This window comes from Serinus canaria, chromosome W, assembly GCF_022539315.1.
Source record: "Serinus canaria isolate serCan28SL12 chromosome W, serCan2020, whole genome shotgun sequence".
NCBI lineage: Eukaryota > Metazoa > Chordata > Aves > Passeriformes > Fringillidae > Serinus > Serinus canaria.
In genome coordinates this window covers 13,585,237-13,599,402 of record NC_066342.1, presented here as the reverse complement: position 1 = coordinate 13,599,402, position 14,166 = coordinate 13,585,237, and the positions used below count along the sequence as shown (strand labels likewise).

The 14,166-nt window shown below is 38.6% G+C and overlaps 1 protein-coding gene across 6 annotated transcripts in view; it reads left to right on the top strand.

Annotated features, from left to right (window-relative positions):
• Positions 1 to 14,166, top strand: part of LOC103824654 (nipped-B-like protein) — a 176,156-nt gene that overhangs the window by 39,101 nt on the left and 122,889 nt on the right. For 5 of the 6 annotated variants that reach the window (XM_050986312.1, XM_050986310.1, XM_050986311.1 and 2 more), the window contains 3 exons: positions 4,054 to 4,197; positions 5,857 to 6,022; positions 7,136 to 7,266. In XM_050986312.1, the coding sequence (XP_050842269.1) occupies positions 4,134 to 4,197; positions 5,857 to 6,022; positions 7,136 to 7,266 (361 nt within the window). In that variant the 5' untranslated portion in view covers positions 4,054 to 4,133. Of the gene's footprint in view, positions 1 to 4,053; positions 4,198 to 5,856; positions 6,023 to 7,135; positions 7,267 to 13,176; positions 13,262 to 14,166 lie in introns of those variants that run through there. The other variant, XM_050986313.1, reaches the window with a different exon arrangement.

Here is a 14,166-nt window from a genome sequence, read left to right as displayed (position 1 = left end):
TTGGGACACTTGTCTCCCCCACATCCCCACATTTCACCCCCTGGGGCCGAGGGGCCTCGAGAACAGAGATCATCTTCTTCTTCTTCTTCCCTGGAGATGGAGGGGCACCACCACCACCCTCCTCACCCGTCGTCTCTGTTCACACACTCCTTCACATCACATCGCTGCACTCTCTTGGCTCCAAGCCATTGCTTCCTCCCTAAATGCAGTCTCTGTGTCACAGGAAAAAATGGTTCTGTCTATGGCCATAGAAGAAAAGCCCAGCCAAAGGCCACTCTATCACCTCCTCCCACCTAAGATTTTTTCAGCTTCTCTCGTGGCCCATTTCCTCTTATCTCATCTCTGTCTCTCTTCTCATTCAACTCCAGGAGGAATCAGCATTTGCAAGGTTTCCAGCATCCAAGAAAAGGGTTAAAAGTCTCAGGCTCTGCCTGTCCACCGGCACCTACACCCCCCCCCCCCCCCTTCTCCTTCACTCCGGCCATGCTATCAAATTTTCAAAGTGGCACAGACGCAGACACCAGCTCTCCCTCTCTCTCTCTCCTGGGGGGGCTGCCCAATGTTTCTCAGGGTTCTTCTACCCTTCGATCTTACAGGGGCCTTCACCTCCCTTTCTCTGCCCAAGGCAAGGCCTGGTGGCCTACCTCCTCCTTCTTGGCCGCATGGCTCCCCTCCCCCGCCCAGCTCAGAGCTGGCCAGGGGAGGTTTGTTCTCTTCCAAGAGACTTTCCCCCTGGGAGTTCACAGCTTTTAACCCCCTGTGTTCTTAGAGGCGTATCCATGTTCTTAGTGGCCAAACTAGGTGCCAATATTCAAATCTGAGCACCTATTGGTTTGACCACAGTATTCCAAAAAACTCACATCCTCTCAAACCATGACACTGGGCTTCAGCATGCATAGTGGTTGCTTCAGAAGGCAAACATTGTCGAATAACGAATGCCCTCCCTTATTCTTTCCCTTAGCTTTTCTATCTGAGCTGGGGGGGATGTTGGAGAGACAGCCCTGATGCTGTGCCAGCGCTGCTCAGCAGCAGCCAAAACACTGGTGTGTTCTCAACACCTTTCTTGTTACCAATGCAAAGCTGAAATCCGGTTTAGCCAGACCAAATACGCTTTATCTCAACCCATGAGTTTTACCTTTTTTCAGATTCTCTCCCCCATCCCACTGGGGAGGGGGGAGTAAGGGTATGGCTTCATGGTGCTTAGCTGAGTTAAACCACGATACACTTTAAAAAGCCCCAACCAATGAACAACATTAAAAATTTAACATTTCAGTAGGAATTTTCTTTGGAATGTTAATTTCCAGTAGATGAGAATATCTATAATTGACAACAAAAAGGGAAGAAGATAACATACAAAAGTAGTGCTTTAAATGTGGAGTTATTACCTGTAGCATAAACTTTTTCAGTATTACTGTCCTTGCTGTCTTGGTTTCATTTCTTTTTTATTGTATATTATGTTATGATGATAGTTTTTAAGACATTATTCTCAATATCTGCTGCCCTTTCACTGTTTCTCTTTCTCAAAGGGGTTCTTTGTATCACTTCCTTTGTGCACTGTAGTTTCCTCCTCCCTGGAATGTCTTTTAAAATATCTGTTTTTCCTTATAAAGCAGCAAGAGTATATGTATATACTGAATATGCAAGTCTATCTTTGCATATATGTAAATTTGGTTTCTACTTCTCTCTTTGAACTGCAACAATGATGCATTGTTTAAAAGCTTTTCAATGCAACAATTTTTTGATTTCCTTAATTCAGCTTATTTATGAATTGCTTATTTATGGAACTACAAAACAACTGAAATTCTTTGGTATTGGTACTCATTTCAGGTAAAGAAGCTTCAGTATCAAGTAGCATTTGAAACTGCTCTGTGTGTTTGAAGGCTGTTTTCTCCTGGATTAAAAAAACCCAAACACAGCAACCCACACAGCATATATCTATCTGCAGCAGTTTCCTTAACTAGATTTCTGCACCTCTAATGTATTATATTTTTAATAAGCAAATGTAATTTAGTGGTGGAAATGAGCCTGTGGCAGGTTCAGCAAAGGAAGTTAACTCAGTGTTGGGTGGCAGTTTTTTGTGTACTGGTTGTGTTGTCCCTTGTCACACCACACTGCCCCCACTCCCACCCAAAATAATTTGGTTGTGTGTAGATAGGGAAACACTGAAAAGTTAACTTCACTGGTTCATGAAAACTTTGTGCAGGAAAAATACTTAGATTGTTATTTCTTTATTTTGCTTGGAATCTGTACATATGTATTACCAGTGGTATTATATATTGTCATTGGTGTGACATAAGAAAGAATGAGATAAAAATTATTATGGAAATGCCAGTGATATTTTGGTTTATATGTATTGTGTATGTAATTTGCAAAACTGTTGACTTGTAAAGTAAGTATAAACAAATCACTCTTTCAGAATCTTAAAAAACAATATAAATGCTGACAGAAGAAGTCTTACTATTTCATAAGTTAACACAGGAGCCTGTCTATTGTAGGTAAATGTACATAGAACAAGTTCCTTTGATTTATTTTGTCTTCAGAAGATATCATGCTCATTTTTTTTCATTTCATTAGTATAACAATAGTGAATTGTAAGTATTGTATTTGTAAATTTTTTTTGTTTTGGAAATGCAGTTCAAATTATTGTGATGATCTTTTTTTGGGGGGGTTGGTGGTGGTTGGATTTTTTTTGTTCTTTTGTTTGTTTTAAATAGTGTGGACTTCCTTACAATTGGGATCTTTATAGTGAGTAAAAACTAGATGAACAAATTCCTTTTCAGTAGTTGAATATAAACTATTCTGTTTTATAGGAAATAAACTATTTCAGTGGTGACTAAACCTTTTCTTTCTGCGGAGGGGGTGAAACAGTACCTGGTAATAGTTTGACCAGAGTGCGTTTAATATTAGAGATATTTTCAGATAAATCTTGAAATACTACTATTTTTTAATTGTCCTGGTTTCAGCTGGAACAGAGTTTATTTCTTTTCAGTAGCTGGTACAGCACTGTGGTTTGGATTCAGTACAGAATAATGCTGATAACACACTGATGTTTTGGTTGTTGCTGAGCATTGCTTACCCTGAGTCAAGGCCTTTTCAGTGTCTCAGGCTCTGCCAGGGAGGAGCTGCACAAGAAGCTGGGAGTGAGCACAGCCAGGACAGCTGACCTGAACTGGCCAAAGGGATATTCCATACCATAGAACATTGTGCCCAGTATATAAACTGAGGGAGTTGGCCGGGAGAGGCTGATCACTGCTCGGGAATGGGCTGGGCATTGGTCAGTGGGTTGTGAGCAACTGTATTGCATGTCACTTGTTTCTCTTGGGTTTTATTCCTCTCTCTTTTTTATCTCCCTTTTCATTAGCAGCAGTAGTAGCATATTTTACTTTATTTAAATTATTAAACTGTTCTTATTCTGTGGGTTTTTGCCTTTTTCTGATTCCCTTCCCCATCCCACCTGGGGTGGGTAAGTGGTGGGAATGAGCAGGTGAATGGCACTTAACTGCTGGTTGGGGTTAAACCATGACAAAATATACTAAGATTTTGTATTTGTCGCTTTGCTTACTGTTTGACATTTGCACCTGTAAATTATTCCTTTTGTTTTTGCTAACTTCTTAAATGAAAAATATCTCCTCCAAAACTGGGAAGTGAATATAGTAGCTAATTGCTTAAACTGATTATGGATTAAGATCTGTCCACTGCATTATGAGCCAAAAAAAGTTTTGTTGCCAATTTTTGCATTGGAATCATATAACCTGAGCAAATTGTCTTTTGATTGCCTTATGTTGCATCTTTTTTGGTGACGGACTCTACTTCTGAAACCCAGAAGCTTGCCTTTTGATTGCTTAATGCTATTTGATATTAAAATTCTACATTGTTCCACCCACTTTTGACAACATTTGCTTACTATGCATTTGAGATTATAGTCTATGTTTCATTTATGTTATTGAATTTAAAATTATTTTAAGTAAACTGAGAGTTTTAATTTGGTTTTGTGATTTTTTTTTTTGTGTTTTGTTTTTTTTGTGTTTTGTTTTGGTTTTTTTTGTTTTTTAGTGCTTGGGAGATGGGAAGTAATGATAGCTGGCACCTGAACTAAAATATCTGTGTAGTCGCTACCATCCAAGAACTTCAGGATGAATGGGGATATGCCTCATGTTCCCATCACTACTCTTGCAGGGATTGCTAGTCTTACAGACCGTAAGTACTCTTTTTTTTTTTTGTCTTTGCTATGTTCCCTTCTTCACTTAATATACCCGCATTTTAAAAATACTAAAAATAGTTTTATTTTTAAAGTTCTTAAAAGTAAATCTGTTCAAATCAGATTTGGTATTAAAATCTTTGTCCTTGCTAGAATTTTAAAAACATATTCAAACAAAATATGCTAATTTAAACATGTAGGTTAAAAAAAACACCTTTAAGTAAACCCAAAACAAAAAAAATATATGAATTCGTTGTTTGCAATATCATTTGGTAACATATCTGGGAACCCCACAAATAAAGAAAAACATATAAATTATGAAATACTTCTCTAAAACATACATATCATCATCTTCACTGGAGACAGAGAGAGATATGATTAGACTGATGTTCAGATAGAGAGCTGTGGAATGTTCTGAATATACTTGAAACCTAGTTCCTTAGTTTTGGACAAAGTACAAAAAAGTTGCTCTAATTAACAAGTGCAAAGAGTGGCTGCTAGAATGGAAATAAGCAGCTGAACCTATGAGCCTTGTTTCTTGGCTGTGAGTAGATGAGGTGGTGTGTACTGTCTTTAAATATGTCAGGAAGACAAAATGCAAGGAAAGAAAAAGAATTATTTAAATTAAAAGCTGATGCTGGCACAAAACCAAATGGTTATAATCTGACCAAAAATAAATTTCTAGTGGAAACTAAGAGGAGATTTATCATTACTATAATGAAGTCCTACAACAGCCATTTCAATACAAGAAATCGGGACAAAGATGCATATTTTTATAAAGTGTAAGCAAGAGTTTGTAGCTCAGTTGTCTGTCTGAGGATAACTGGACTCAGTGATCCAAGTGCTTATTCTGAGGTCTTGTTTTATTATCATGCTGTTGAAATTTGAAGACTTTTCAAGAGACACTGAAAGTATATACCCAGCAATTGAATTTAATTGCCTATAGTAAAAAAAAAAAGAAAATGTATTCAATGGGGGGGGGGAAACCACTTTGTCTTTCTGATATTCTGAATTATTAAACTGGAAGATGCTGCTTATGTATTTATATGTGTATATATGTACCATGTACCATTATGTGTCTATAATAATGGTCCATCAGGATGCAAATCATAAGTTTCTGGGCTATGGACAGTTTTCCAGCACTAATTATTTGCAGATATGGTTCTCAAGTCAAAATACTTAACTAGTAGAAGTCACTGGCCAGACTTCTGGTGCAAGAGTTTCTTAAAACACTAATTACCTTTGGTGGGATTAGCCCTTGTGTCAGGTGTGTTTGCTTCTTTCTCTGTCATATTTCTCTGATGTTTAGAAAATCAGGGGTGCATGAAAGAGAAAGGCATGTCACTGCTTCACCTTATTTCTCTCTGTGTAAAAAGAAGGTACTGGAATTGACAAGTTCTGTTGCCCTAAAAACATGGAGGACTTGATAAGTAGAGGCAGTAGAGTAGGCTCAATTAACTAGCTGTATGTTTTAATAAATGTTTTGCTGATCTTGCTAATTTTTCCAAGTTTCAAGGCACATTCAAGGTAATTAATGCAATTAATGTAGTTGTAAGATTTTCTTTCTTAATCACATGAGGGAGTAAGAAGGTGTCCTTCTTTGTATGCTTGGTGTTTCATGAAATAATTCTGAACTCCTTTCTATTTTCTGATAACAGTTTTGAACCAGCTGCCTCTTCCATCACCTTTACCTGCTACCACAACAAAAAGCCTGCTTTTCAATGGACGGATAGCTGAAGAGGTGAACTGCCTTTTGGCTTGCAGGGATGAAAACTTGGTTTCACAGCTCATCCACAGTCTCAATCAGGTGTCAACAGATCACATGTATGTATTTTAAACTTCAGCTATATCAGATCACCATCCTTATTACTTTAAATTAAACTGAACTGAATTGAGAAGGGTGTTAATATCTGAAAATTAGAAGGTGCAGGTTTTTTATTAGGCTAGCTTAGCAGATTACTGCAGTATAAGAATCAATTGTTTCCGTTGGAATGCTAGTAATTGTCTGACAGCCCTTATGCATAACTATTTTTTTAAATAGGTATGCTGCTTGTTCTATTCTTGCTAGTTAGGAGTGCAAACTTTGTGGTATTGATTGTGCGAAAGTCATTTGTGTTCCACTTTCATTAGTTATGTGCACTGGCAAATTTTATACCCAGTATTACACAAAAAGATACTTTTTTGAGACACCCATGCAAGATCTATGTCAGTTCTGATTAGATATTGAACTTAAAATATTTATGAATTGAACCAGCAAGTATTTTGTTTTTTTCATTTTTCACTGATGTTCTGTAAATCGTCTTATGTGTGCAGCCCTGTCTTTTTCCTACCTGTTCCAATCTGTTATTTTGATCAAATGAAAGTAGCTCTTCAAAGTCATCAGTGCAAAGAAAAAGTGAAAATACAAATGCATTTACAGAAAATTTTTGAAGGTTCAAAGGGAATGCTGTGATGTCATAATATGCCAATTTCCCCTTCTAAAATTAAAGATTTTCAAAGTGTTGGGCTGCAGTGTAAATGTTATGCATTTATGCTTATCTTATTTTCACTTCTACAGTAGTACTTTCTGGATGTTATGACAAAGCATTCTTCTTTTATGGAGAAGATCACAATACAGAATTGGACATAAGAAGCGTTATAATGGTCTGAAACTGACAGCCATGTATATATAAGTGCTTATTAACAGAAAAAAATTTTGAAGACTAGTAGGAATACCTTTTCTACCATTCCTTTAGCATGAGAGGAAAAAAGTAGATTTAGAGAACAGTGGTGCAGTGCAGATTTGGTGGGGTTTTTTTCTGTATTTTAACCGTAAAATGCTGTTGTTTGGTTTGGGTTTGATTGGTTGTGGTTGTTTGAGTTTTTTTACTTGACTCATGGTTTCTTATAATTTGAAAATGCATTTGCTTCTTTATTTGCTTACTTCCACAATTCCAGAGAATTGAAAGATAACCTTGGCAGTGATGATCCAGAGGGAGATATACCAGTCTTGCTGCAGGCTGTCCTGGCAAGGAATCCTAATGTTTTCAGGGAGAAAAGCATGCAAAACAGATATGGGGTGCAAAGCGGTAAGGATTTTTGATTGATTGATTGATTGATTGATTGATTGATTAATTGATTTTTATGTTGTTCTGTAAGTTTAAGGGGCTGATACTAACCACAAATATGTTGGGAGCACAACTGTGATATTTATTCCTTATCTTGTATTTGATAATGATGAAAATCTATGTGTCATGACATCTTCTAAGAGTAATTGTATTAGAATAAGCACAGAAATATATTCTACTAGGTGTTTTTGTAAAAAATAATGTTGAATTTCTCTACTAAGTTTAATTTCTAGGATGAGCAATTGGGTTTTATTTTTAAGTAATTTTATTTGAATTTCTTTATAGGTAGGTTTATTTATTTGTTTTAGTAAATTGAAGTTGGGAAAAAAAGGCCTTGCTCTGTATTGAAAAGCTGTACAATTAAAGTATATCACTGTAGTGGTAGTTTTTGATAGTCCTGAGGTAAAGAATAAGATTGAATGAACCATATGTAACATCTCCTCCTTGCCATTCCTCTTCTCAGCAATTTGTCATGCCCTACAGATTTTACAGTTTCGATAACTAATTCTTTTCTGAGGTTTAGTGAGATATACTGCTGGATAGCAAAGATGGAAAAGGGGAGAGACCAAGCACAGGATTTATCAGACAGATTCTACTTGTAGATCTGGAGACTTATTCATTTGCACCTGAAATATATTCTTTAAATACTTAACTATGAAATTAGTAGGGGGGTTTTCAGAGTTTGCACAACGTGAGGATAAAGCTTCGCTAGCATTGTAGATATATAAATAGAAGTGTTACTGGAGTCCACAGGGAACAGAAAGTGTTAGGGCATTTTTGGAGGGGGAAAAAAAAATAGATTAAGTTCATTCACCTAGGCTAATGAGTAAGAAGCAATACAACATTTGAAAAGAAGTTGCTACGGACAGAACACATAATGTTCCTTGAAAGAATGCAAAAATTTCCATGAATGAAAATGTGAAAGGCAGTGCTAAATATTTCATAGGTCATTGATACATATATCCTGAAATTTAAACTATGAAAAGAGTCTCCAGGTTCTGGTTTTGGAGGTAGCTGTTGCAGAGTATAATTTTTCCAGTTGCTGGAAGAGTTGTGACTGTCCTGACAGTTTTTGCATAGTGGTTCCACAAAAAACATATACTTGTCCTGGTTTTGGTTTGGATATAGTTCATTTTTTTTCTTAATAGCTGGTACGGTGGTGTGATTTTTTTGATCTAGTATGAGAATAATGTTGATAACACACATTTTCCCACCAGTTTTGTAGAGTAAAATAATTATTTACCAGTGCAAAAGGGAGGCATTATTTATGAAATTATTTGTTTCAGCAGAGGCTTTTGAAATAAAGACGATAAAGCAAGTTAGTTTCTTTATAATTTTTGCTAATTCTGTGCTTCAGAGGGGGAAACAATTTTGCTGCTTGATTCGATAGATTAAGAATAATCCTTATTGAAATGAAACCACCTATCTTTAGTTATTGTGCTTTTGCCTATGCTTGAAGGGAGGTACTAGTACAGAATTAAAAAACAATTAAACATAAAACTTAAAAGAATAGTTGATGCTATTTTAATAAAGTTAACAAAGTGCTTTCAGAGAACCAAAAGAGATCAGACTTTAAATCTTCCTTGAATATTTAATTTTATTTTACATAATTCTGAATACTTGTACCAGTGCAAATATTGAAATGTAAGTGTGAAATTGGAAACATTGAAAGAAAGGGGGAAGAGGAGAAAAGTATAGCTGTACAAAAAATTTTTTGACAGGAAGAAGGCTCTGTAATGAATGGTTGGAAAAGCTACATGAAGTGCCATATTTTTTTTTTTTATTTATTCATTTCTATGCCATACTCTTACCTGGAAATAGGAGGATCTTTAAGCTAGATGTTGGCAAATGGTGGCAGCCATGTTAGCTGTTAGTACATCCCATTCAGATCTCCTAGGCCAAATGAGGGTATACTGATGTGTTCTGGCAGCAAAGGTTGGGCTTTCTTCTGCTTTCTGAACATATTTTGTAATTTCTGTGAAGTCATGATTTGTAGAACACTTGAGAGTTTGGTAGAGATCTTATGTAATGCATTTTGCCAACCATAAGAATGAAATTTAGGTTGTTTTCTGATATTTCAAATTCATCTCTTCTGTTTTCCTTACTGTCTTCTTTCTGAATATTGTCCTTTTGCCTTCTGTTGAGTCCAGCATGTGGTGAAGTCAGTGCTGGGTACTGTGATCCAGTATTTGTAATGCCCAGAACTGAGAAGGAAAGAAGGCACTGGGACCCTGTGTCAATATACTCTGCCTGGTGTGGGCCTCTACACCATGATCCCTTCAGCATCAGTTCCAGAATTTGTATGGACAAACTGAATTGAAATTCATTTCTTCCAGCCTTCTTTTCTAATGCAAGATCAGAAAGATCACCTGGCTAAAGAATTACATTAAATGTGGCATAAAATTCTTGGTTCAGTACAATTTGTCAGGAAAAAAAGGCCTGTTCAGAAACCTAAATATTATGTGTTGAATACATGTGAATATAAGGTAAAGCACAAGCAGAATTCTGTGAGTATGTTTTTTCCACAGTCATATTGATTTGTAGCTCAACACTAAGTTTAGAGCAAGAATTGTTTTTAGTTATGATTAACAAATAGTGCAAGAAAGATATAATATCTGAATACTTGTTTTGTATCCTGGATGCACCACCCTCCCCCTCCCCCCCCCCCCCCCAAATTGCTGGCATATTTTGTTTCAGGTAAAGTAACAGCAGTGTTCAAACCTTTATTCCATGTCTTTTGATAATAGCCCCATTGTTGAAACAGGGTTCATACAGATAAGATTTTTAATTAGAATTTTCAGACTCTTTTCTATTACTAGGTTGTCTGAACAGACTGCGTCACATCACTGTGCAGCATCAGTACAGGGGCAACATGTTAATTTTATTTTAGACCTTTTTAATCAAATGACAGAGAAAGTTCTGGGTGCTACCATAAATATTTGTTTAAAATTAGGCTATTATTTAATTTCAGTTTTCATAATATTTTTTTCTCTTCTCAACACTGGCTTTGTCTTTCAGCAGATATCTGTTAGAAGATCAGCTAAAATGCCATATTGCACTAGTTTAATCTTCATAGCATAGTTTAGGATGTAGAAAGGACTTAAAAATCACTTTAAACTATTTACTTGTGCATTTTTGAGGATTAAAATCTTATGCATCTTTCCCTAAGCATCAGTTGCTTTGATTTTTTTTTCATCTATAGAAGAATTAAAATGCACATTTAAATGCATAAAAGGGAAAAACTTTGTAGACATATGCTTTCAATAATCGTGTATATTTAACTTTAAAATTGCCTGTTGGTGAGCAATCCTTGCTTAAGCATGCATGATGCTGTAATACACTTTAATCTTACAAGACCTTTTCTGTCATCTGGAGCCGTGTTTTTGTATTCTTTGTCAGTAGGAATGCTAAAATGGATTTATGCATATCCTTTTTTTCTGAGCCAAAAAAATTACATTCAAGACTGGGAGTATATGTTAAGAATACAAAGCTGGCCAATACCCCCAAGTGCTGTGCAGCCTTTCAGAAGGACTGCAACAGGTTGGAGAGTTGGGAGAGAAGAACTGTCTGAAATTCAATAAAAGCAAATGCAGGGTTCTGCACCTGGGGAAGAACAACCCCAGGCGCCAGTACAGGCTGGGGGTTACCTGGGGCTCCTGATGGACAAGTGTGTGCCCTTCTGACGAAGAAGGCCAACGGAATCCTGGGATGTATTAGAAAGATCATTGGCAGCAGGTCAGGGAGGTGATCCTGCCCCTCTCCTCACCTGCAATGCTGTGTCCAGTTCTGAGCTCCTCAGGACAGGAGAGACATGGAGTTCCTGGAGTGGGTCCAGCAGATGCTGTGAGGATGATTAAGGGACTGGAGCACCTCTCTTATGAGGAAAGGCTGAGGGAGTTGGGACTGTTCAGCCTCAAGAGGAATCATCTGTCAGGGGAACTTACCAGTGTCTGTCAGTGTCTGCAGGGAAGGGTCAGAGAATGGACCAGGCTCAGCTCAGTGGGGCTCAGCAATGGGACAAGTGGAACGGGCAGGAACTGATGCCCAGGAGGTTCCACCAGAACTTGAGGAAGAACTTCTCTGTGCAGTGACCGAGCACTGGAACAGATTGCCCAGAAAGGGTGTGGAGTCTCTCTTGCTGGAGATATTCCAGACCCATCTGGACACAATCTTATGCCATGTGTTTTTGGATGACTCTGAGCAGGGAGGCGGGACCACATTACCCACTGTGATCCCTTCCAACTTGACCCATATCCTGTGATTGTGTTAATGTTATTTACTAGGATGATGTTGGAGCGATACGCGGAATAAACTCCACAACCAGAGATAGTTATGAAGTGGGTATGTACGTCAGTGCCCAGCACAAGCGAGATAGCTCTCGTGAAAAACTTGTGCCTCGAGCCTCAGTCTGACCCACATTTTGATTCACAAAGGTGTTCCATATGCAATACATTGCACAACTTTTTCATGTATATTCAACCCCTGGCCCCACCTGTCCTCGCTTTGCATGGTAATCAGATCCACGCCCTTCTGGGCATGCGTTGTTTGCTGTGGTGGTCGCACGGGGGTCTCTCGGTGGTCTCTGAGGCTGAAGGCCATGGTCTTCCTCATGACTGAACTTTTGAACTCTTCTCCTTTGCGCGTGCGCTCTTTGTCTCTTGGTGCTTGTCTGAGTATGTCTGTCGGCCTTGATCAGCTTGGAGACTGAGGAGCTCCTTTATCTGTGTTCTTTGCATCCCTTGGTCTCCTCTGGTATTGTTCTTTATGCAAGAAGCTTCAGAAATTTGCATTTTCCTATGCCCTTTGTACCATGGCAGAGGTTTCTTAAGTAAAAGGGTTAAAATTCAACACATAGTTCTACAGGCTAAACTTTAAATGCTTAATTCATATTACTAACTCAAGTGAATTCCAAAAATTTCTATTTCAATGTTTTCTCAAAACTGAGCATTGCCAACAATCAAAATTAAAGTTGCATTTAAAAGAAATTCTTAAGTATTTTAAGGTATGGAGATGCACAATGGAGCCATAAATCTGCTGCTTAGTGATATGAACAACAGTGTAAAAAATGTACAAGAAGATATTTTAGTGTTAATGACCACAGACTAATTTCAGCTCCTTTTTAGACTAAATGTTTGGGCTTAGTTTTACTACTTCCTCATTACATCATTATTAGACAGACTTGTTATCTGTCTGAAAACTTTAGAGACACTGTTGAGGTAGGGGATTTTTTTGTTTGGTTGTTGTTGTTGTTGTTGTTTGTGGGGTTTTAGTGGGGCAAGGGGAGGGGGATGGGCATTGGGGACTTATGGTGTTTTGTTTGGTTGGATTTTTTGAAATTATTTAGATTGTCTCCCCTAACAGAGATAAAGAGGTGAGAACTGCCTGTCACAGAATAAGTTTTAGGTTTTTTTAAATGGCAATAAAATGTATTACTTTTTTATATTTTCTGTCATACTTTTTTAAACCAAAAGCGTTTTAAATTTACAGAGGAGAAAAGAGATATATTTTTAAGTATTTTAAAAGTGCAATCTTTGTTTTAAGCATAAAATGAGACTTCTGCATAGTTCATGCTCATACTGGCACATTCTGTCAGCTTTCTGTAGATGAATGTTAAGGGTTATTAGTTTGACTAACTACTACCTAGCTGTGGTGAGAGTGGCTGTGAGAGGTGAGCGGGCAGTGAGCATGCCAGATGCTGCCTCCAGCACCTCGGGAGTTTCCTCCTCACTTGCCTCTGTGCAAGGCAACCAGTGTTCATTTAATCAAATTTTGCAGGAGTTGAGGAGTCCACTTCTGCTACTCTGGACAATGAAATGTCCTCTGTACTAAAGTATGGAGGTCTCTTATTTTATTTATTTTTTTATTTTTCAGCACAATATGAGAATTTCACTCCTGCTCTGGGCTAGTTTGTCTGGGCTAATATACTTGGAATGCAGCACTTCATACCTACCAGGAGGTAGTAATGGTTTAATTCCTGGGGGATTATTCCATCACTTCTTTGTTCGGGAGAGGGGAAAAGAGGATGACAAGGAGGATTTCTGAAACTAGCTTTGCGTTGTGTGCATATTGCAGTAATTGAAATCAGTGATAGTAATACAAAGATTGATGACTCCCAAACACGCTGGATTAGTCAGTCATCTATCTAAATTTAGTTTAAATTTTTGCATTGCTGATGTGCTTTTACCCATGGCTTTGGATCACTTGCTGTGGCTTCCCAAGCTGCAGTGTTGTCCTGGTTTGGAATGGGAGGAAATTCAGGGAAGTGATGCAAACCTTTTTGTGAAACTGACAGTCTGTTGAACCACTGAGAAGCTGGACACGCCTCTGTGAAACACACGTTAAAGACGAAAAACGCTGGGAACGCTCTCATTTCCTTTCCGGTCGGTGAGGAGGTGGCGGGCCTGACCCCCCCGTCTTGGCCAGGCCCTTCCCCTCTCCCCGGGCCGCCCGCCGGCCCCCCCCCCCCCCATCGGCTCCGATCGGATCGAGTCGGGCCGGGCCCCAGCAGCGGCCGGGCAGGAAGGCGGGGCAGGCTTCCGAACCCTGGCCGGAGCAGGGCTGGCCGCGGCTGTGAAGATCTTATCATCAAATCCCCTTCCCCCAGCGCGGCTGAGACCTGAGACCCCTGCAGCCCGTGCAGAAAACCAAAGACCAACCATGAGGCCGATCCTGACACAGCCCAGCCGCAGCTCTCTCCACAAGTTACCGTTACCGGCGGGTCAGGTAGGCCTCAGGCGGGATGTTAACCCTTTCAGAGCTTCAATCCTCCCTCGAGTGAGAGAAAGGAACAAGATGCAAGCATGTAAAGGAACAGCATGAAGACATCAAGGTCAGCGTGGAAGAAGTTAAGTCCCAGATGGG